This window comes from Crinia signifera, chromosome 1, assembly GCF_055691185.1.
Source record: "Crinia signifera chromosome 1, ASM5569118v1, whole genome shotgun sequence".
NCBI lineage: Eukaryota > Metazoa > Chordata > Amphibia > Anura > Myobatrachidae > Crinia > Crinia signifera.
The window spans coordinates 472,092,429-472,116,357 of NC_139217.1; the positions used below are offsets into that span (position 1 = coordinate 472,092,429).

The following is a 23,929-nucleotide window of genomic DNA, read 5'->3' on the forward strand; positions in this document are numbered from 1 at the left end:
CTATCACATAAGAGGGGCGTGTCTGTCTGTACTGTTACATTGCAGACCTCTCCTGAAGTGTTCAGCCCAGTCCTCAGGACTACAATAAGATGGCTCCTCCTCCGACTCCTTCCTCAATTTTTTATTTTAGGGTACGGTTATCAATGTATAATAACAGTTTAAAATATTTATGAGCCTACCCAAAGTTCCGCCCCCCAAAAAAATTTGAAATAAGGAGGAAATACTGGAAAGTAGCTGAATTTTCAAATCTATTGGTCCCTAAGGGAAAACTTTTCCCTGCACCTAACAAGCTCAAATTTCGTATACTCACTTTTGGGAACAAGAGGAATGAGGAAAACCCCTGGGGAGCAGGAGTTTTATGAAATATTTTTTGGGGGAGACACCCTACTGATCAGCTTGCGATCCTGATTGTGTCACAATTTCCCTTGAACTCACGATTTGGTGCATTTTTGACACACGATGTGCCAGCGATGTATCTCACAATTAATCATATGCATCACAAATGCAAGTCAAATGAACTGGTCTTACCAGTCATCGAAAGACCAATCGCCTGTGCAAAAACCCGCTGACGACCTGCGCCCAATGAACACTGATTACACGAGCATTTTATGAGAGTCCTGCATGCAGGCTTCATGGTAAGATATTGGACGGTGCTCTGCACATATTATCGTCTAATGTCACATTGTACAGTGTGGGTGGCACAGTCCTTGGCTGGTTCAAATCATTTCTCGCTGGCAGGTCACAGAGTGTCATCGGGAGTATACTCTTCACCACCAGTGCCGTTGTCTTGTGCTGTCCCACAGGGTCTATACTATCTCCCATGCTTTTTGCAGTACACATGCTCCCACTTGGTGACATAATCAGACGCCATGGTCTGGTCTACCACTGCTTTGCAGATGATACACAACTGTACCTGTCCTTTGCTCCAGGCACCGATTACACAATAACAACCTTAAATGGCTGCCTAGCTGAGCTCCTGGAGTGGATGATGCCAGTTGGCTGAGACTGAACCCAGATAAAACAGAAGTCCTGATGATAAATCACAGGACAAGACGGCAGCATAGCCAACGGACAGGTCTTACGCTGGGGGCACAGCACTAAAAAACTATGATCATGTGCGGAATCTTGGTGTTGTCCTGGATAATGGCCTGACACTTAAACATCAGGTGTCAGCCACAATCAAATCCACATTCTTTCATCTGAGAAACATAGCCAGAATCAAGCATTTAATTCCCTCAGAAGACCTTCCTAAAGTCATACATGCATTTATATCATCACGCCTAGACTACAGCAATGCTCTCTACCTGGGTCTTCCAGCAAAAGAATTGCACCACTTGCAGCTGGAACAAAATGCAGCCGCCAGACTATTAACTAACCAGCCCCGCTCCAGCCACATAACTCCCATTCTCTACGCCCTTCACTGGCTACCTGTAATATGGAAAATCGTTTTCAAGATTGGCTTACTCACTTTCAAGGCCCTACATGACCAGAGCCCAAGGTCCCTGCAGCAGCTTCTGATTCCTTACTTTCCTACTCGATTACTATGATCCACTGAAGGACGACTAACAGTACCCAGAATCTCCCTGATTCATCTGGGGGTCGAGCTTTCAACTTTGCTGCTCCAACTCTGTGGAACTCTCTTCCTTGCACAGTGCGAGAAGCCCCAACTGTAGAATCCTTTAAAAATAGACTAAAGACGTTCCTATTTACTCAGCATTTCACTGACATCTACTGATAAGCTTGTTTTGTATTTTGAGCTGCATAGACAATGGTGAAGCACTTTGAGTCCTATTGGGAGAAAAGCGCTATATAAATATCATTTTCATTATATAAGATCACAACATGTCCGAGAGGGCAAGGGAGATTGTATACAACATCTTATCGTATCCCATATTTCTAATGTGTACATACAGTGGCCTTACTGAAAAGGGGAGAGGGACATGTACAGTGGTGCTACACAGTATGGCAACAGGTAAGAATGCTGCATGTGTGTGACCATAAATATGGTCATAGATAAAGACCCCCCACCCCCTGTCCCAAAAAAATGAATAAAAAAATACAATGAGAATATATCGATTTTAATTCTGTTTAAAAAAAAAAAAGGTGAACTCCATGACACTGAACAGTGTCCACTCGCTGATGCTGGCTGTTTTCTTGTATGAACAAACCACGACAGCCAAGAGTTCGGGACTCCAGACTCTTCCTCTGTCTATCCCCAGCTGTATCAGTTCTTTGTGTGGACAATTATTCCGCCGGGGTGGCCCATAACATAAAAACTTCTAAGAGGCCTGATGTATTAAGCTGTGGAGATAAAGCGGAGATATAATGTACCATCCCATAAGCCCCTAACTGCATGTTACAGGCGGTGCTTGAAAAATGACAGTTAGGAGCTGGTTAGTTTGTACTCTCCCTTTCCTCCATTTTCTCCCCCTCAGAGGCTTAGTACATCTCTCCCAAAGCTGGCGATACACTACGCTCCCCAGATAATAGCAGCCGTCTCTGCCAGCTGTCAGAACAATCGGAGAAGCTTCGGATCGTGAGTTAGGAGTTGGCGCCAATCTCAGTGTCCTCATTTCGTAAATAGTCCTCCAATTCCTTAACTAGGGAAACATCCACCGAGTTTTCTTTCCGGACAGACAGTGACAGGTAGAGGGGCAGATCCCTGGGGGAGAAAGGAGAAAGCCAAATTCCCGGTCAGGCAACGCCAAAAGAACATTGCATCGGTCTCCAGGGACTTCACAAAGAGGGGTAATTCCCTACATGGGGAGACTGGGCCAGTGGCGGGTAATCTTGGTGAATGGAAGATTCCTGCCAACAGAAGGAGATGTGGATGGAAGCTGCGCACATTACTGCGCGTTTCACCCAGCCCAGTGCGCACACACCTACCTTCCGACCGCCTCCCACTGCTCTCGTACCCAATCCTCCTCACTCCGGAACCTCCTCCACTCACTCGCTGCTTCCTTCTTGTGACCCAGGCTCCACAGTACATTCACCTGACATGACGCTGCGTACGGAAGCACTGAGGAGGAGATACAACCACCTCATTATCACTATATGTATTTACTGCAACTGTAGTGCTGGACACAATGGGCAGAACATTATATCAACCATATCAATCTATAACCGTGGTTCTCAAACTCGGTCCTCAGGACCCCACACAGTTCACATTTACCAGGTCACCCAACAGGTGCATTCATTACTCATTGACACTTTTTAAAAGAGCCACAGGTGGAGCTAATTATTTCACTTGTGATTCTGTGAGACCTGCAAAACATGCACATCCCGAGGACCGACTTTGAGAACCTGTGATCAGCTGCCATGCGATGGTACTTGTTAAATTTCACGGCACCCATGGCCGTGGAGGGGTGCCACGGAAAAGGAGCCCAAAGCGTGGTGAGCCCCGCGAGGGGACGCAGAATAAAGGTCAAGTAATCCACATCCACTTGCCACGCTTCAGGCTCGTTTTTCGCTGCACTCGCGACACTTTATAAGATCAACTCCACGCCGACGTGGATAGTGGGGGTATGAAAAGTTCGGGAGGACGTGTTCAGTGTGCGCTCGCCATGCTTCGGGGTGACGTGGATAGTGGGGGTGTGCTAAATCGCATTGCATCACATCAACGTGGATAGTGGGAGTGTGCTAAATCTCATTGCACGCAATACAATTGAATGCGATTCGATCCGCGGCCAGGGGTGCAGTGAAAATGAACTAGTACCATTGCACCGCACGCAAACTGCAGGCGATGCGATCTCACTACACTGAATAGGGCACTGAGCTATTCACTTAGTGGGCGCCGTGATAATACACAAGTACCGCTGTTCTCAACCTCGGTCCTCAAGAGACCCACCAGAAAATTTGAGGTTACCTTGACGCAGTTGGGAGGCTAGTATTTCTTGGCCAATAAACATAACCTCAATTTATTGCTCGATATGAGCCAGCAGAGCGTAATAATATAGTGTGCATCAGGCACCGCATGTCTTTCTTTGTAGAACTACAGGTCCCAGCATGATAGCACCTCATGATACATGTATATTATGAGGGTGTGCATTTCAAGACCCCGCCCCATATAAAGGAATATTCTAATATCCAAGTCCTGGCGCTGCGTCTCACCTGGTGTTACCTGCAGACAGAGCTTCACATTCATCAGCGCGTTCTTGTGCTTCCCCATCTGCTGGAACTGCTGAGCCCTCCCCAGGAAGGCAGAGGCCTTTGTGATCCTACAGACGTTATACCAGCGACCACCGACATCCGCAGGACCTGCCAGACATTGAGAAGACAATACAGCAGCAGGACAGGCACCGCTACCTCATTACCAACGTAATTAGCAGCCAAAGAGTGCATGTGTGTATATGTACAGTATGTATGTCTGCATGTATGTATGTATGTATGTCTGCATGTATGTATGTATACAGAATAGGGTTTGGATTCACAAACAGTGCACTCTCAGGTGGGCAGCAAATGTGTTAAGGAGACAAATGGAGGCAATTCCACAACCCCTCCAAGATAAAAAAGCTTTTAAGAGAATTGTAATAAGATAAGAGGTCATATATTCTATTCTGGTTTATTTATGCATGTGGAAGGGTTGAGGCGCAGAAGTGTTGGAGACAATATTTTCTCTTAAATGTATGTATGTATGGATGTATGTATGTATGTATGTATAGGTCTCTTTATGCCAATGTTGCAGCCAAAGGGATTTGTAGAGAGACGTCTGCATCTAACTAGCCACCTCCCAGAAATGCCACAATAACGGTCTGCGTATAAATGCGTTCCGCGACCACCGATGATGACAGTTATTGCTGCATATAAACAAGACTATTCTCTAAGGAGAGTTACATGATGTTCTGTTATATCAATCAGGGGAGACACAGGTCACTCTGACACTGGGTAATCTGGTACTGCGGGAGGAGACCACGCCCCCATCACAGTCTCTATCTGCGCAGCATAAATGATGAGGGAGAATGCTCGTCTACCTGCAGCAGGTAAAGCACTTCCTCAGGGTCATCAGGATGCTACGGACTCGTCTGCGGCCAAGGGCGGCCACCTATGTATGTGATTAACATAGGAGCGCATAGTATGTTATATTATACTAGCAACACTGCCACACCTGAGACACTTCCATGACAGGCCCATAAGGTGGTACATCTCTGTACGCCTGCTACCTCCCATTCACTGCCCTGGAATGCCCAATACATTTTGGACACCATGCATCTCAATCAGTACTACGCCTCAGTGCATACGCACAGGGTAACGCTGTACGAGTTGTTAGGAATTTTCGCTTGCACAGTAGGGGCCAGATGTATCAAGCCTCAAATGTGATAATGTGGAGAGTGGAAAACAACCAGCTCCAACATGTCATTTTTCCTATATAACCTGTAACATAACAGTTAGGAGCGGATTGGCTGGCTGCTGGAACCAGCTAATGTAATATACAAATGACTACAGTATTAGATTGGGCCGTTAGCTCTAACAGGAGTTTTCCTGGGACAGGCTGCACCCACCAGGATCAGGAAACTGGACTTTGCTCAGTAAGGTTATACACCTGGAAAATAACACAGAGAGAGAAGGATCAGACACGGAGCGGTACGGGGGCACACAGCAGTACGGGGGTACACAGCAGTACGGGGGCACACAGCAGTACGGGGGCACACAGCAGTACGGGGGCACACGCAGTACGGGGGCACACAGCAGTACAGGGAGCATACAGCAGTGCAGGGAGCATACAGCCGTACAGGGAGCATACAGCCGTACAGGGAGCATACAGCCGTACAGGGAGCACAGAGCGGTACAGGGAGCACAGAGCGGTACAGGGAGCACAGAGCGGTGCAGAGGCACACAGCGGTGCAGGGGCAGTACGAGAGCATAGGGCAGTACGGGAGCATCCAGCAGTACAGGTCAGACTAGGCAGAATAGCTGGTTCTCTGTGTCCCTATGGTCAGACTAGACAGAATAGCCGGTTCTCTGCGTCCCTATGGTCAGACTAGACAGAATAGCCGGTTCTCTGTGTCCCTATGGTCAGACTAGGCAGCATAGCTGGTTCTCTATGTCCCTATGGTCAGACTAGACAGAATAGCCGGTTCTCTGTGTCCCTATGGTCAGACTAGGCAGAATAGCAGAATAGCCGGTTCTCTGTGTCCCTATGGTCAGACTAGGCAGAATAGCCGGTTCTCTGTGTACCTATGGTCAGACTAGGCAGCATAGCTGGTTCTCTATGTCCCTATGGTCAGACTAGACAGAACAGCTGGATCTCTATGTCCCTATGGTCAGACTAGGCAGAATAGCCGGTTCTCTGTGTCCCTATGGTCAGACTAGGCAGCATAGCTGGTTCTCTATGTCCCTATGGTCAGACTAGGCAGCATAGGTGGTTCTCTGAGTCCCTACGGTCAGACTAGGCAGAATAGCCGGTTCTGTGTCCCTATGGTCAGACTAGGCAGAATAGCCGGTTCTCTATGTCCCTATGGTCAGACTAGGCAGAATAGCCGGTTCTCTATGTCCCTATGGTCAGACTAGGCAGAATAGCCGGTTCTTTGCGTCCCTATGGTCAGACTAGGCAGAATAGCTGGATCTCTGTGTCCCTATGGTCAGACTAGGCAGAATAGCTGGTTCTCTATGTCCCTATGGTCAGACTAGGCAGAATAGCCTATTCTCTATGGTCAGACTAGGCAGAATAGCCGGTTCTCCATGTCCCTATGGTCAGACTAGACAGAATAGCCGGTTCTCCGTGTCCCTATGGTCAGACTAGGCAGAATAGCCGGTTCTCTGTGTCCCTATGGTCAGACTAGGCAGAATAGCCGGTTCTCTGTGTCCCTACGGTCAGACTAGGCAGAATAGCCGGTTCTCTGTGTCCCTACGGTCAGACTAGACAGAATAGCCGGTTCTCTGTGTCCCTACGGTCAGACTAGACAGAATAGCCGGTTCTCTGTGTCCCTACGGTCAGACTAGGCAGAATAGCCGGTTCTCTGTGTCCCTACGGTCAGACTAGGCAGAATAGCCGGTTCTCTGTGTCCCTACGGTCAGACTAGGCAGAATAGCCGGTTCTCTGTGTTCCTACGGTCAGACTAGGCAGAATAGCCGGTTCTCTGTGTCCCTACGGTCAGACTAGACAGAATAGCCGGTTCTCTATGTCCCTACGGTCAGACTAGGCAGAATAGCTGGTTCTCTGTGTCCCTACGGTCAGACTAGGCAGAATAGCCGGTTCCCTATGTACCTACGGTCAGACTAGGCAGAATAGCCGGTTCTCTGTGTCCCTACGGTCAGACTAGGCAGAATAGCCGGTTCTCTGTGTCCCTACGGTCAGACTAGGCAGAATAGCCGGTTCTCTGTGTCCCTACGGTCAGACTAGGCAGAATAGCCGGTTCTCTGTGTCCCTACGGTCAGACTAGACAGAATAGCCGGTTCTCTATGTCCCTACGGTCAGACTAGGCAGAATAGCTGGTTCTCTGTGTCCCTATGGTCAGACTAGGCAGAATAGCCAGTTCCCTATGTCCCTACGGTCAGACTAGGCAGAATAGCCGGTTCTCTGTGTCCCTATGGTCAGACTAGGCAGAATAGCCGGTTCTCTGTGTCCCTATGGTCAGACTAGGCAGAATAGCCGGTTCTCTGTGTCCCTATGGTCAGACTAGGCAGAATAGCCGGTTCTCTGTGTCCCTATGGTCAGACTAGGCAGAATACCCGGTTCTCTGTGTCCCTATGGTCAGACTAGGCAGAATACCCGGTTCTCTGTGTCCCTATGGTCAGACCAGGCAGAATAGCCGGTTCTCTGTGTCCCTATGGTCAGACTAGACAGAACAGCTGGATCTCTATGTCCCAATGGTCAGACTAGACAGAATAGCTGGTTCTCTATGTCCCTATGGTCAGACTAGGCAGAATATCTGGTTCTCTATGTCCCTATGGTCAGACTAGGCAGAATAGGTGGATCTCTATGTCCCTATGGTCAGACTAGACAGAATAGCCGGTTCTCTATGTCCCTATGGTCAGACTAGATAGAATAGCTGGTTCTCTGTGTCCCTATGGTCAGACTAGGCAGAATAGTTGGTTCTCTGTGTCCCTTTGGTCAGACTAGGCAGAATAGCTGGTTCTCTGTGTCCCTATGGTCAGACTAGGCAGAATAGCTGGTTCTCTGTGTCCCTATGGTCAGACTAGGCAGAATAGTTGGTTCTCTATGTCCCTGTGGTCAGACTAGGCAGAATAGTTGGTTCTCTATGTCCCTATAGTCAGACTAGACAGAATAGCCGGTTCTCTATGTCCCTATGGTCAGACTAGGCAGAATAGGTGGTTCTCTGTGTCCCTATGGTCAGACTAGGCAGAATAGCTGGTTCTCTATGTCCCTATGGTCAGACTAGACAGAATAGCCGGTTCTCTGTGTCCCTATTGTCAGACTAGGCAGAATAGCCGGTTCTCTGTGTCCCTATGGTCAGACTAGACAGAATAGCCGGTTCTCTGAGTCCCTATGGTCAGATTAGGCAGCATAGCTGGTTCTCTATGTCCCTATGGTCAGACTAGGCAGCATAGCTGGTTCTCTATGTCCCTATGGTCAGACTAGGCAGCATAGCTGGTTCTCTACGTCCCTATGGTCAGACTAGGCAGCATAGCTGGTTCTCTATGTCCCTATGGTCAGACTAGGCAGCATAGCTGGTTCTCTATGTCCCTATGGTCAGACTAGGCAGCATAGCTGGTTCTCTATGTCCCTATGGTCAGACTAGGCAGCATAGCTGGTTCTCTATGTCCCTATGGTCAGACTAGGCAGCATAGCTGGTTCTCTACGTCCCTATGGTCAGACTAGGCAGAATAGCTGGTTCTCTGTGTCCCTATGGTCAGACTAGGCAGAATAGCCGGTTCTCTGTGTCCCTATGGTCAGACTAGACAGAACAGCTGGTTCTCTGTGTCCCTATGGTCAGACTAGACAGAATAGCTGGATCTCTATGTCCCTATAGTCAGACTAGACAGAATAGCTGGTTCTCCATCTTCCTGTAGACAGAACAGCTGGAATTCATCCGATGTCACCTTGTGAAGTCACTGATGGACTCTTTGTGATCTCCCAGCATGCCTTGGGCTTCCCCCTGCAGCAGATGAGCCGCGGACGCCCAGATGATACAGTTCAGCTGCTCGGTTTTCTCCTGGTCAGTATCCGCTCCGTCTACGCGGATGACCCCGGCAGTCACGTGACGGAGACACCCAAACAGTTCCGCACACACCGCAATGGTGTCTTGAAACCTCGTATGCTCCAAAAGGGCCGATGCAGCTTCCAGATAGATCACTGGAACTCTGGGAAGAGGTGCAGGACTGGTATGTAAGCCCTAGGAACACAATAAACAGCCATACAGAATATTAGTGGAGATCCACCGGCAACATGGCTGCCAAGGACATTCCCTTATATATTTAATGTATAGTCATTAAAAACATCTCACAATTGTGTTTTTGTATTTTGTCTCGCACTCACCTCCCGATGAGACCCGTCCTGCAAAGCCGCCATTAGGTCCATGTAATGTTCCACTGCTTGCTGAATGCTTTAAGGAGACACAAAAAGCTTATTACAGATTCTGCTATTCTCCTACAGCACAGGTAGTGAGAACGCGCCACAATACTACCCTGCGCTGCACAGAACATGTCCCTTATAGGCCTCGTCCGGTACCTTTACAGAAATAACCATCTCCTCCCCACACAGGTGACACTAAGGGTTCCAGTCCAAATTTCAGAGTGAAATCGACTTTACAATTATTATCCTTTATTTATATGGTACCACAAGGGTTCCACAGCGCCTAACATCATGATATGCAGCATGTCTATATTCTGTGTGTGACTGTGGCTGTATCTGCATTAGAACTGGACAGTTAAATGACGTGCTTTCTTGCAGAAACAATCTGCAATCACACACAGAGGGGGACATTTACTAAAGTAAATTTGTAAAAAATAGGTGTATTTGTATCCAGAAATACACTTATTTTTGACATTTACTATCCTGAAAATACAGCAATTAGTATTCGTATTGATAGCACATCAATACGAATACGAATTGCCGTATTTTCGGGATAGTAAATGTCAAAAATGAGTGTATTTCTGGATACAAATACACCTATTTTTTTACAAATTTCCTTTAGTAAATTTCCCCCAGAATATCAGAATGCTGAATACCATTTTAATCAGCAGCAGAGGTTTTTGCATCCAATTCTCATAGCTTTGGAAAGAAGAGGTTGCAAAAAAACAAAATGCTCTGCGGAGGATAGATGTATGCGGACTCATCTGTATGTCTCAAAAAAAAGATCTTATTTTCCTTAAGTAAGAAAAGAACATAAACTTTGGCCCTTAAATTGCCATCACCAATTTCCTTGCCTCCTTAAGCAGATAACTGAATATAAGAGGTCACAGAGATGACTGAAAGGGAACATACAATAGGTCTTTTAGACCGCGTCACTTTGACAAAGCTCCGGCGAAACACGTGTAAGCTGACGCCTCAGACACGCCTCCCCTGTATACAGGTCTGGCGTCTGTCCTCTGGTGGCTGCTCCCGCATCTTCAAACCTGGGCACTGTTACACATCGCCCCCCGACGGCCCTGATCTCCTGAAACCATATCACCTGCGGGTGCTGGGCCCTGCCAAAAGCAACCGGACACTCCAGTCTCCGGTCAGGTACCACTACACCCACCCCCCCAGCTCCCTTATCAGCCTGTGGAGCATTCTACCCCCCCCCCCCCCGGGTTGCGCACTGGTGCTCAGCTATTCATCAGGTACTGGCACCATTCGCAGCGTATCACATCTGAAACAGGGGTACATTCCTTTATAAAACAAGGATTTGTTGTACAGATCTGGTGCACAGAACATTTCAGAAGGGGGTCCAATAATACCCACCCACTTTGTCACTTTTCTCATCATTCAATGCTCTCTCTTCTGCTGCACTGCACTGGCCACCCTGCAATTCCCCATGGTAACGGGGGGCTCACTGCATGTGCCACAGAAAGCAGAAGCACATCTTAGGTGCCCTCTCATCATAAGGATCAATTACTAGCACACAACACTGGGCCGCCTGATCCCTTCTCCAGCTCAGCAGTGAATGGCCGGCTTAGTACCTACAAGGGAATACCCGGTGTTATAACCTGCCTAGACAGCAGAGGCACACATTGTCCGGTCAAGGAGCTCCACCCATCCCTATACCCTTTATTTTGGAACGCAGTATCTCTTGTTGGGGCTATTACTGTCCCAGAGGACCATCGACCATCTTATACATCTTAGACTTTTAAGCATTTATGTACCTAGGACTCAGGGTTGCTTGTGTCATGTGTCATTAAAGCTACCTCTACACCTGACAAGTGTTTGTATTACTGGGCATTGGTGCTATATAAAATATAAAAATAATAGTGCGAGGTAGTGAGTATTCAATTATCACTTAACTAATATTTCACCTACGATTGTGATTAGTCTGGATACCTGAACACTGTGACGGCATTATTGTTACGATATATGTATTCTCCTAAGTTTGTTACTTATTTTGACACGTCTTTATTTTAGCTTCACATATCAATAAAAGCAACATTTTAAATAATTAACTTAACATTCATATATTTACAAAGCCTCAAAAACCCTATCGCATGTTTCCTTTCGGTCATCTCTGTGACCTCTTCTCTTCCATTATAGTACTGAACCTCTTAGGGAGCACCACCAACCGGATACCGCCAGTAATTACTAAGAGGCGCGGTGCTTATGTTGGTTATATCGAATTGTTTGAAGCTACTGTTTTTTCATTGACGCCCATTCGAGCCTGTGCCAACCCCTTTTCCGTACTGTACACTGATGTACACTGATGTACGTTGCTGATGCAAGGTTCTGTTGGGACGGATAGTTTGAGGGGACGTGCCTGCCAGGTTAGGTTATGGTGTGCGGAATATACTCTACTGCTCTGTTATTGCCCTGTTGTAGGAATGTTTCTATGGCGATTCTGTTGTATTATTTATGTGAAGCTGCCTACAGCCGGCGTGCAATTTACCTATTGTGTTCTGTGTTATTGCTGATGAATAAAAGAAAGGATTAAAAAGAAGAAGCAACATCCTTACGGTTCTCCATTCTTTTCAGACAGAACAGTTTACTGATTTTAAGTCTTCGATGTAGAGCAAATATTTACTGATAAGTAATATGTGTGCAAACATGACACAACATATGTTCCACCAGGGGTAAGCAATGCCCTCTACTAGGGAACTACACATCCCAGCACAAATAAAGAGCATAACTGTGACAGGGCATGCTGGGATGGGTAGTTACACACCAGCTGCCTACACCTGACCTAAATCATTCCCACTCTCTATTTCCCATAGTGACAGAAAAGATGGCAACATTACGTTCTGCCACAGAAATAGGCTAAACGTGGCCGGGGCTGACGTCACAGACCCCCCCGATAACGCCTGGCATGCCTGCAGTTTTTCTGACACTCCCAGCAAACAGCCCGTTACCAACCACAAACGGCGGCTTCCTGTAAATCAATTTGCGCGGGGATTGTGAATATAGTAATCGTGCTACTATCTGTACGCATGTGGAGTCATTCGATAATCGCACAGCAGTGATCAACTCCCTATTGTACATTATATTACTCTGTAATGCTGAGGAACAGGACTCTGGAATGGTTTATTGTTCTCTATTCATCACAATGAGCCATTCTCAGAGCTGGGGTATTTCATTATGCACAATGTATTATACAGTAATACAACAGACAGCCTTCTAGAAAGGATAAACGAACAAACCTTTAAAGCAATAGGTTCCGCTTTCCAGGACCCTGCGAGATTTCGCTGATATAGACATGAATTTTCTGGTGTAAATGTTTCAATCAATTGCAATTTATTTTTAATTAAAAAAAATTGAATGTTGATCGATGTTAAGGTTCTTATTTTAAAGTAGTTCACCATTGTATCTGCTACTAGCGATAGGGCTGTTGAGCCTGACTAGATGTTGGACTTTATCTACTTTTTATGAGGGTGCTAGTTAAGGCCCATACACAATGGGCGATTGAGCTCAAAGATGTCCAGTGTGTATGCCCCGGCGGTGATCGTTGCTGCGCGCTCCCGCCTCGTCGCTGGGAAAGCCGTTCACCTGCTGGTAAGACCAGCACGAGCGGCTTTGAGGACGGCTTTGCATAGCAATGCGCTATGCAAAGCCATACTCCCCCCGCTGACGGTGCCGGGCATGGGGAAAGCCGCCCAGTGTGTATGCCCCGCGATGAGTGCTGCTGCTTGCTCCCGCCTCATCGCCGGGAAAGCCGTTCATCTGCTGGTAATACTGGCTTTGAGGATGGCTTTGCATAGCGTTGCGCTATGCGAAGCCGTACTCCCCCCGCTGTCAGTGCCGTGCAGGGGGAAAGCCGCTCAGTGTGTATGCACCGAGCGGCATTCCCCCCAGCGATCATCGCTGTCCATAGTCGCCCAGTGTGTATGGACCTTAAATCTGTTCTTCCCATTCATGAGGCACCATTACATGTGTTATCTTTCCCAGAATGCTCCTGTCTCTCTGAAGGAGGTGTGATCATCCCCTCACAGTGCAGTAGTGTGGGTGTCTGGCCCCTTATGACGAGATGTGACATCACAGGGGTGGGTTATGATGTCATTAGGGGAGTGATAAAGTAAACAAGGACCCCTGTTTCAATCACAATTAGATAAGGAAAAGTTTTCGCTCACAGGGGGGAATTTACTAAGATGGGAGTTATATTTCACATGCGATGTGGCTATGGATAAATAATTCTTATTTATTTAGCACCTTCCAGAAGATAATAGATTGTATCTGATTGTTTGCCCATAGCAACATCCCACGTGACATAGAAGTCCCATCTTAGTAAATTTCCCCCACAGTGTCTTTGAGTACAACTCTGGCGGTTCCTGCCCGTTCTCTGTTGCACAACCTCTCTGCTGTAGGAAGGAGCAGGAAACAGCAATGTGGGGGTGTCATGTGGGGGTTGTGTAAAGAGCGTACCTCTTGTTGTGCAGGCAGCGACTGGCGATTAGATACTTCACCTCGCAGGGGGTCGGGGTACAGATAAACCGGCGCACAGCGGGGGTGCTCACAATAAGCTCGGTCCGAAGCAGAAAAAGGGTCTCATTGGAGCAGGGATCTGGATGAGAGCTTTCTAATGCCTGAAATTGAATGTGGGATCTTAGAGTGACCTGTAATACAAGTGTAACTGTCAGCCTGCTGTATACGGGAGTTATTACACCACTTCCGCTGCAGCTCATATAGCGTCATGTTATTCCGCGCGCCCCCGCAGTGTCATATGTAGAGTCAGTGACTTACCGCATGCAGCAGAGTCAGAGCCTCCAGTTCAGACTCCGTCCGGCCCGCTCGCCCGTATAAGCAGGAGCTGTGGTACAGTGCAGCCAGACAGTGAAAGTCCACCCGTAGCGCCTGCTTCCAATACTGCAGGGCTGTCTGCGGCTTTCCCTGGAGATGACATGGCAGTGTAAGTAATGCAGCACAACCGCGGCGCCATCGCTCTGCTCACTAAAGGCTGCTCACCAGTAACCTTTACCTCTGATAATAGATAGGAAATATGGGAAACGGTCGTTAGGTCTACAAGCATGAGGTCCACAGTCATTAGGTCGGCATGGGACAAGTTCATTAGGTCGACACAAGCATTAGGTCGACAGTCAAAAAGTCGACATGGGGGTTTTCACTGATTTTTGAGCCGACATATGCCAACAGGCGGTATTTCATGCCCTACCACCCCCTAGGGCACGGGTGTCAAACACAAGGCCCGCGGGCCAAATCCGGCCCGCCAGACCTTGTCATGTGGCCCGCGCAACCGCCACCACCCACCCCCGCCTGGCGCAGATTACATTACTGCGGGAAGCCATCACAGTGTGAGTGTCACATCACATTCAGTGACACTCACATGACGACTCGAGACTGAGAGACATACCTAACAACGTGAGGAAGCCGGGTGACAGTCACTCCGCCGCGGCGCTCGCTGGGAGGAGGAGGGAGGCAGGACAGTGGACACAGACTTGTTAGTGTCACTGTGTGACGTGCCCGGCTCCTCCTGCGGGCAGCGGCTACGGCGCTGCCATGTGTGACACACGCCCGCCTGACAGCAGTGCCAGTGACACCGTGACGTGCATGCTGCTGCGGCTGCCTGTCGGACTTGGACGCTGGCCCGGCGGTGAGCTGCCTCCTGCCTGTGGTGCCGCGCTGCGCAGCAGTGGCATCAGTTGGTTCAGTATATTTACTGTAAGTTCGGCAGTGGGGTGGGCACAGTTGTGATGTCTCTTGTTGTCCAGACCAGTCTGTCCAGTCCAGAGTCCGTGCCCGGGCAGGCAGAGAGCCAGGCCAGCTGCACACAGCCGCAGCCTGAGCCCACAAATCTGCAGTGCGGCTGCCTGTGTCCAGGGTCATTATCATTATCTGTCCCACTGTTACCACCAGTCCAGAACTCTAGCGAGAGTCCTGCGAACCCAGAGGCCCAGGTCACCTGCTGGGCGATCTGACGTCACGTCACTGTACCCTGTCCCAGGCCCCCAGCCAATCTCCCTGCTAGTATTTACTTACATTATTACAAAAAACAGTAATAATTGAATGCAGTGACAATAATTTATGATAATAAAGAGTGGACACATAGTCCTACAGATACAACCGGCCCTTTGAGGGTGACCAAACTGCTGATGCGGCCCCCGATGAATTTGAGTTTGACACCCCTGCCCTAGGGCGTGGTGGGAGAATAAAATAGCATGCTGAGCGCATGGCGAGCGAAACGGTGCACTTTATCCTGTGTCCATGTCGACTGTGTCGACATTCGGCAAAAAACTGTGAAAAAAACCATGTCGAGCTTTTGACTGTCGACCTAGCCCATATCGACCTAATGCTTGTGTTGACCTAATGACCTGTCGACCTTGTCCCATGTTGACCTAGACCCATGTCAACCTAATAACGGTCAACCAACTTATGGTCAACGAAATGATCCATAACCGTAAATATATACTTAGAAATGTTAGTGCACCGTAGCTCTATGTATGTCACTGTGCCGGATATGGACAGCCACGTGACATCACCTTCTTTGGTGTTTCAAATAAGAGCATCTCTATGGCCCCCCCACTATGGGCCGGTCGGAGAACTTTGCTTCCTTTTCTAGATAATTGTTTAAAGAAATGGAAGAAGCAGAAGGGACCAGCGAGATTCTCCCTGCCTGCTGTGCCAGCACAAAGTGTTCTCCATGGGCACAGCACACATCCAGCAGCACCCTACCCTCAGGTAACGGACACCCAGACTACAAGTGCTCCTAGGTGTGTGGCAGGACGGAGAGGCTGCCAGAGGTACAATGTGTAACGTACAAACATGACAACTGGGACTGTCTGTATTACACGGGTCCTGAGACTGAGGGGACGCCGGGACTGTCTGTATTACACGTGTGCTGAGAGTGAGGTGATGCCAGGACTGTCTGTATTACATGTGTCCTGAGAGTGAGGGGACGCCGGGACTGTCTGTATTACATGTGTCCTGAGAGTGAGGTGATGCCAGGACTGTCTGTATTACATGTGTCCTGAGAGTGAGGGGATACCAGGACTGTCTGTATTACATGTGTCCTGAGAGTGAGGTGATGCCAGGACTGTCTGTATTACATGTGTCCTGAGAGTGAGGTGATGCCAGGACTGTCTGTATTACATGTGTCCTGAGAGTGAGGGGATACCAGGACTGTCTGTATTACATGTGTCCTGAGAGTGAGGTGATGCCAGGACTGTCTGTATTACATGTGTCCTGAGAGTGAGGGGACACCGGGACTGTCTGTATTACATGTGTCCTGAGAGTGAGGGGACGCCAGGACTGTCTGTATTACATGTGTCCTGAGAGTGAGGGGACGCCAGGACTGTCTGTATTACATGTGTCCTGAGAGTGAGGGGACGCCTGGACTGTCTGTATTACATGTGTCCTGAGAGTGAGGTGATGCCAGGACTGTCTGTATTACACGTGTCCTGAGAGTGAGGGGACGCCGGGACTGTCTGTATTACACGTGTCCTGAGAGTGAGTGGACGCCGGGACTGTCTGTATTACACCTGTCCTGAGAGTGAGGTGATGCCAGGACTGTCTGTATTACACGTGTCCTGAGAGTGAGGGGACACCGGGACTGTCTGTATTACACGTGTCCTGAGAGTGAGGGGACGCCGGGACTGTCTGTATTACACGTGTCCTGAGAGTGAGGTGATGCCAGGACTGTCTGTATTACATGTGTCCTGAGAGTGAGGTGATGCCAGGACTGTCTGTCTGTATTACATGTGTCCTGAGAGTGAGGGGACGCCAGGACTGTCTGTATTACATGTGTCCTGAGAGTGAGGGGACGCCAGGACTGTCTGTATTACATGTGTCCTGAGAGTGAGGGGACGCCGGGACTGTCTGTATTACACGTGTCCTGAGAGTGAGGGGACACCGGGACTGTCTGTATTACACGTGTCCTGAGAGTGAGGGGACGCCGGGACTGTCTGTATTACACGTGTCCTGAGAGTGAGGTGATGCCGGGACTGTCTGTATTACATGTGTCCTGAGAGTGAGGTGATGCCAGGACTGTCTGTATTACATGTGTCCTGAGAGTGAGGGGACGCCAGGACTGTCTGTATTACATGTGTCCTGAGAGTGAGGTGATGCCAGGACTGTCTGTATTACATGTGTCCTGAGAGTGAGGGGACGCCAGGACTGTCTGTATTACATGTGTCCTGAGAGTGAGGGGACGCCAGGACTGTCTGTATTACACGTGTCCTGAGAGTGAGGGGACACCGGGACTGTCTGTATTACACGTGTCCTGAGAGTGAGGGGACGCCGGGACTGTCTGTATTACACGTGTCCTGAGAGTGAGGTGATGCCGGGACTGTCTGTATTACATGTGTCCTGAGAGTGAGGTGATGCCAGGACTGTCTGTATTACATGTGTCCTGAGAGTGAGGGGACGCCAGGACTGTCTGTATTACATGTGTCCTGAGAGTGAGGGGACGCCAGGACAGTCTGTATTACATGTGTCCTGAGAGTGAGGGGACGCCTGGACTGTCTGTATTACATGTGTCCTGAGAGTGAGGTGACGCCAGGACTGTCTGTATTACACGTGTCCTGAGAGTGAGGTGACGCCAGGACTGTCTGTATTACACGTGTCCTGAGAGTGAGGGGACGCCAGGACTGTCTGTATTACACGTGTCCTGAGAGTGAGGGGACACCGGGACTGTCTGTATTACACGTGTCCTGAGAGTGAGGGGACGCCGGGACTGTCTGTATTACACGTGTCCTGAGAGTGAGGGGACGCCGGGACTGTATGTATTACACGTGTCCTGAGAGTGAGGGGACGCCGGGACTGTCTGTATTACACGTGTCCTGAGAGTGAGGGGACGCCAGGACTGTCTGTATTACACGTGTCCTGAGAGTGAGGGGACGCCGGGACTGTATTACACGTGTCCTGAGAGTGAGGGGACGCCGGGACTGTCTGTATTACACGCATCCTGAGAGTGAGGGGACGCCGGGACTGTCTGTATTACACGTGTCCTGAGAGTGAGGGGACGCCGGGGCTGTCTGTATTACACGTGTCCTGAGAGTGAGGGGACGCCGGGACTGTCTGTATTACACATGTCCTGAGAGTGAGGGGATGCCGGGACTGTCTGTATTACACGTGTCCTGAGAGTGAGGGGACGCCGGGACTGTCTGTATTACACGTGTCCTGAGAGTGAGGGGACGCCGGGACTGTCTGTATCACACGTGTCCTGAGAGTGAGGGGAGGCCGGGACTGTCTGTATTACACGTGTCCTGAGAGTGAGGGGACACCGGGACGGTCTGTATTACACGTGTCCTGAGAGTGAGGGGACACCGGGACTGTCTGTATTACACGTGTCCTGAGAGTGAGGGGACACCGGGACTGTCTGTATTACACGTGTCCTGAGAGTGAGGGGACGCCGGGACTGTCTGAATCACACGTGTCCTGAGAGTGAGGGGACACCGGGACTGTCTGTATTACACGTGTCCTGAGAGTGAGGGGACGCAGAGACTGTCCTGATAACAAGGGGAAGACAGGATAGAATAGATCACAGAGCAGCCGAAGCCGCCCCCCACCTTCTGTCCATAGCCCCTCTGATGCCTCCACCCCTGCTCTATGGTAACATGAGACGCACCCCATCCGCCCTGGTTACACAGTGAGCGGGGACCGTTTCTGATACAAGCTCACTCATGTACACAGTATATTACCATCTGGCAGAAGGAACATCCCAGACATGTGTAGACCTCGGCCAACACTCGGCTTGAACATAGGCCGCCAGCTGCTTCCTGGAGGAGAACCACCGCCTGGGGGAAATCCGCAGCCTCCATAGCACCTACCCCTGGAAAGATGAATCACCCTATCAGAAGATGATACAATGGAGACCACCAATCAGCCATCGCTGCACATTTACATTACATATAGTGCCAGTAAACATGGATTCCTGTAATAACAACAGCAATCATCATGCAGAGCTTTCCTTCAGTCACTAGAGCACCATTGTTTTACACTTTGGGCCTGATTCACTCCTGCTCGCTGCGCTGCGAGAGTCCAGCGAGCAGATAAACAAGGCCCCGCAGGTCCTGACACAGAGAGAACTGAAAGAGGTTATAAGATCGCCCCACCCCCTCCATGATGCTGGACAGTGTACTGTCGCTTTATGGTGGATGACCGGGTATTGCCAGCATTACGTTCTGCCCCTTTGCTGTATGCCAATAGATACAGAATATCAGGACAGAACGCCTGTGTCGTCACTTGCGGTCTTTGGTCTGTGTCGTCACTTGCGGTCTTTGGTCTGTGTTGTCACTTGTGGTTTTTGATCTGTGTCGTCACTTGCAGTCTTTGGTCTGTGTCGTCACTTGCGGTCATTGGTCTGTGTCGTCACTTGCGGTCATTGGTCTGTGTCGTCACTTGCGGTCATTGGTCTGTGTCGTCACTTGCGGTCATTGGTCTGTGCCGTCACTTGCGGTCATTGGTCTGTGCCGTCACTTGCGGTCATTGGTCTGTGCCGTCACTTGCGGTCATTGGTCTGTGCCGTCACTTGCGGTCATTGGTCTATGCCGTCACTTGCGGTCATTGGTCTGTGCCGTCACTTGCGGTCATTGGTCTGTGCCGTCACTTGCGGTCATTGGTCTGTGCCGTCACTTGCGGTCATTGGTCTGTGCCGTCACTTGCGGTCATTGGTCTGTGTCGTCACTTGCGGTCATTGGTCTGTGCTGGGACCCACTATCTGTGATGGTTAATGCCATCAGACTGATTCAGAATGGACTCTGCTGCTGTTTCCCAGTGCAGATGGAAGCTGCCCTCGGAGAAATGGCGAATCAGTCTGGTAACATGTGGGTTGCCTACCCAACGTCATGATGCAGCTGCGGACGTGCTCAGATGGCGTCTTCTGTAGGGTAGGTGCAAATCTTCTATGTTGTTACCGATGGAGCGTGGGATTAGTATTTGCCACAGAGGAATAACCCCGCGGCCAGTGGGAGTATCATTAGGTTAAAGATGAAGCTACCACTGCATAGACCTCTGAATCAGGCCCCACATCACCTGACCTACAGTAGTGGTATACAGGTCAGATAATCAGACACAGCCAGCTCAGGGACCTAGCACCGGCATCTGGTGTCACACACAGCACAACACCATTATCATATACCTACAGTATATAGGGTTAATGTGTCACCTTGGAGGAAGGCAGCGGCGGTGTAGAGAATGTCTTTCACCTGACGGAGGGTCTGTACGGTGAGCAGGGTCTCCGGCTCCTGCTGCGGCACGTCCCAGGCCTTAATCAGCAGTAACAGCTTGTTTCCCTCGTGTTTGGATGTATCAGGGGGGACCGGGACCTGCAGGAAAGGCAGAGTCATACCCCAGGGAATCTACGTTACCTGTGGGCTGGTACACACTATAAGGCCATAGGGAAGGAGAACTCACTGCAAATGCTTTGGACTGAGTCCTCAACGTAATAAGCCACTGTGTGAGGCCAATAATTAGGTAACAAGTAACTCTTGAGGGCAATGCACCAGGGGAACCGGAACTAATTCCTATTCTTATACAAAACTTCATCCTGCATTGGAGAGTCAGAACTTACAACACATAGCCAGAACATGGCGACGCACCTGATGAAGTTCTACAAACAGCTTCACTGTTTCCTCCAGCTGATTGTTCGCCAAACAGAGGCCGCACTGCAACCCAGCCAACCTTTTCAGAGCCAAATTCATCTCTGAGGGGTACTCAGCAGCCAGGACCTTCCCCCAGAGCTCCGCGCCAGCCGGGTCAGACACCTCTGCCAGACCCAAGGCTTTCAGGACTGTAATAAACAAGGACACACTTTGTGATCATTGTATGACATGGCAATGTCTCAATCTAAATATTTCACTAACTTGTGTACATCTACACGAGATGTACACAAGCCTACTGCCGCAGGTACACGAGATGCACACGGGCCTCCTGCCGCAGGTACACGAGATGCACACGGGCCTCCTGCCGCAGGTATACGAGATGCACATGGGCCTCCTGCCGCAGGTACATGAGATGCACATGGGCCTCCTGCCGCAGGTACACGAGATGCACACGGGCCTCCTGCCGCAGGTACACGAGATGCACATGGGCCTCCTGCCGCAGGTACATGAGATGCACATGGGCCTCCTGCCGCAGGTACATGAGATGCACATGGGCCTCCTGCCGCAGGTACACGAGATGCACACGGGCCTCCTGCCGCAGGTACATGAGATGCACATGGGCCTCCTGCCGCAGGTACACGAGATGCACACGGGCCTCCTGCCGCAGGTACACGAGATGCACACGGGCCTCCTGCCGCAGGTACATGAGATGCACATGGGCCTCCTGCCGCAGGTACACGAGATGCACACGGGCCTCCTGCCGCAGGTACACGAGATGCACATGGGCCTCCTGCCGCAGGTACATGAGATGCACATGGGCCTCCTGCCGCAGGTACACGAGATGCACACAGGCCACCCCTGCCACAGGTACACGAGATGCACACAGGCCTCTTGCCACAGGTACACAGGCCCACATTTACAGAGGCCCCCCCCCCGCCACAGGTACACGTGTTGCACACAGGCCTCTTGCCACAGGTACACAGGCCCACATTTACAGAGGCCCCCCCCCCCGCCACAGGTACACGTGTTGCACACAGGCCTCTTGCCACAGGTACACAGGCCCACATTTACAGAGGCCCCCCCCCCTGCCACAGGTACACGTGTTGCACACAGGGCTCTTGCCACAGGTACACAGGCCCACATTTAAACAGGCCCCCCCTGCCGCAGGTACACAAGATGCACACAGGCCTACATCACAAAAAAACTTAGAGGGTATTGGATAAGTGGAATAGGCTCCCATCAGAGGTGATAGAGGCAAATACAGTAGAGCATGCTTGGGATAGGCATATTGATATCCTTACACAAAAAGGATCAAATATGGTTTGAGGTAATATGTTTAATAGAGGGGCAGACAAGATGGGCCAAGTGGTTCTTATCTGCCATCAAACTATTTTTCTATGACACTATAGCAAGATAAATGCCCCCATCAGCGCTGTGTATCCCAAGTGCGAGGCTGCAATAAGGGATGAGGAAATCTGGGGCCTAATTCAGACCTGATTGCTGGGATGCTCATTTTTGGAGCGCGGTATACGCCACCAGAGTGAAATCTCGCCCAGTGCAAGCCTGTGAAAATTAGCTGGATCGGCAATTAGCTGCCAATCCAGTTTGCGCAGTCTGTGCGTAGCCCAGGACTTACTCAGCGGCTGTGATAGAATCAGGCTGATCAGGGGCGGAGCTGATGTCACATGACTTCCCCTCACACACCTGGCCACGCCTGCGTATTCCCTGACACTCCCAGATAACAGCCGCTCACCATGTAATGATTCTCCAGGGTGTGCAGTCTGTGTGTAGCCCAGGACTTACTCAGCGGCTGTGATAGAATCAGGCTGATCGGGGGCGGAGCTGACATCACATGACTTCCCCTCACAAACCTGCGTATCACCTGACACTCCCAGATAACAGCCGCTCACCATGTAATGACTCCCCAGTGTGTGCGTAGCCCAGGACATACTCAGCGGCTGCGATTGAATCAGGCTGATCGTGGGCGGAGCTGATGTCACATGACTGGGCTGCTTTTTTTCTGACACTCCTAGAAAACAGACGGTTACCTACCACAAACGCCGGCTTCCTGTCAATCACCTTGTGTATGGCCAGCATTAAAGAAAGTAGCAGGATTGTATTGCAGCATGGCCTCGTGTATGCTCACGCATGCGCAGTCTATTGATATACACCCGGCCAGTGAATTCGCAGCCCTGGATGAGGTCTGAATTATGCCCATGATGAGGATGCCAGCTGATGCCTGGTCAGTAAGTGGGTCCCAGGAATCCAGAAGTGACCCAGATACCAAATAACAGACTGACATGAGAACACAGAAGCCCCACCTCTGCTCAGGGCCATCTCCAGCTGTCCTTTATGTTCCGCGAGGAACCCTCCAGTTACATTGATCTGCATTAATACAGTGTTATACAGGACGGTCAGCTCCAGGGGAATGGTGGCAACAGTAGGGGGTAAACCTGCAATCAGTGAACAAAGAAGCAATTCAGAGAACCAGTTACACCCTCTCTGTCATGGCAGGACAGCGATAATTGTCATTTATTCCCTGAATATATACGTTGCACAGTCCCTGAATACACACGTTGCACAGTCCCTGAATACACACGTTGCACAGTCCCTGAATACACACGTTGCACAGTCCCTGAATACACACGTTGCACAGTCCCTGAATACACACGTTGCACAGTCCCTGAATACACACGTTGCACAGTCCCTGAATACACACGTTGCACAGTCCCTGAATACACACGTTGCACAGTCCCTGAATACACACGTTGCACAGTCCCTGAATACACACGTTGCACAGTCCCTGAATACACACGTTGCACAGTCCCTGAATACACACGTTGCACAGTCCCTGAAT

At 49.9% G+C, this 23,929-nt stretch overlaps 1 protein-coding gene across 5 annotated transcripts in view; it reads right to left on the reverse strand.

Moving 5' to 3' along the window:
• Window positions 1-2,077: 2,077 nt before the first annotated feature.
• The window catches only part of FANCG (FA complementation group G), a 33,830-nt gene continuing 11,978 nt past the window's right edge, over window positions 2,078-23,929 (reverse strand). For 3 of the 5 annotated variants that reach the window (XM_083155421.1, XM_083155423.1, XM_083155422.1), the window contains exons 4-15: window positions 23,394-23,525; window positions 21,070-21,260; window positions 20,637-20,796; window positions 19,171-19,301; window positions 14,261-14,407; window positions 13,943-14,133; window positions 9,437-9,503; window positions 9,001-9,293; window positions 5,499-5,539; window positions 4,111-4,257; window positions 2,887-3,019; window positions 2,078-2,662 (exon numbers count right to left, since the gene is read on the reverse strand). In XM_083155421.1, coding sequence (XP_083011547.1) covers window positions 2,542-2,662; window positions 2,887-3,019; window positions 4,111-4,257; window positions 5,499-5,539; window positions 9,001-9,293; window positions 9,437-9,503; window positions 13,943-14,133; window positions 14,261-14,407; window positions 19,171-19,301; window positions 20,637-20,796; window positions 21,070-21,260; window positions 23,394-23,525 — 1,754 coding nt within the window. In that variant the 3' untranslated portion in view covers window positions 2,078-2,541. The remainder of the gene's footprint in view (window positions 2,663-2,886; window positions 3,020-4,110; window positions 4,258-5,498; window positions 5,540-9,000; window positions 9,294-9,436; window positions 9,504-13,942; window positions 14,134-14,260; window positions 14,408-19,170; window positions 19,302-20,636; window positions 20,797-21,069; window positions 21,261-23,393; window positions 23,526-23,929) is intronic. The other 2 variants (XM_083155425.1, XM_083155424.1) reach the window with 2 other exon arrangements.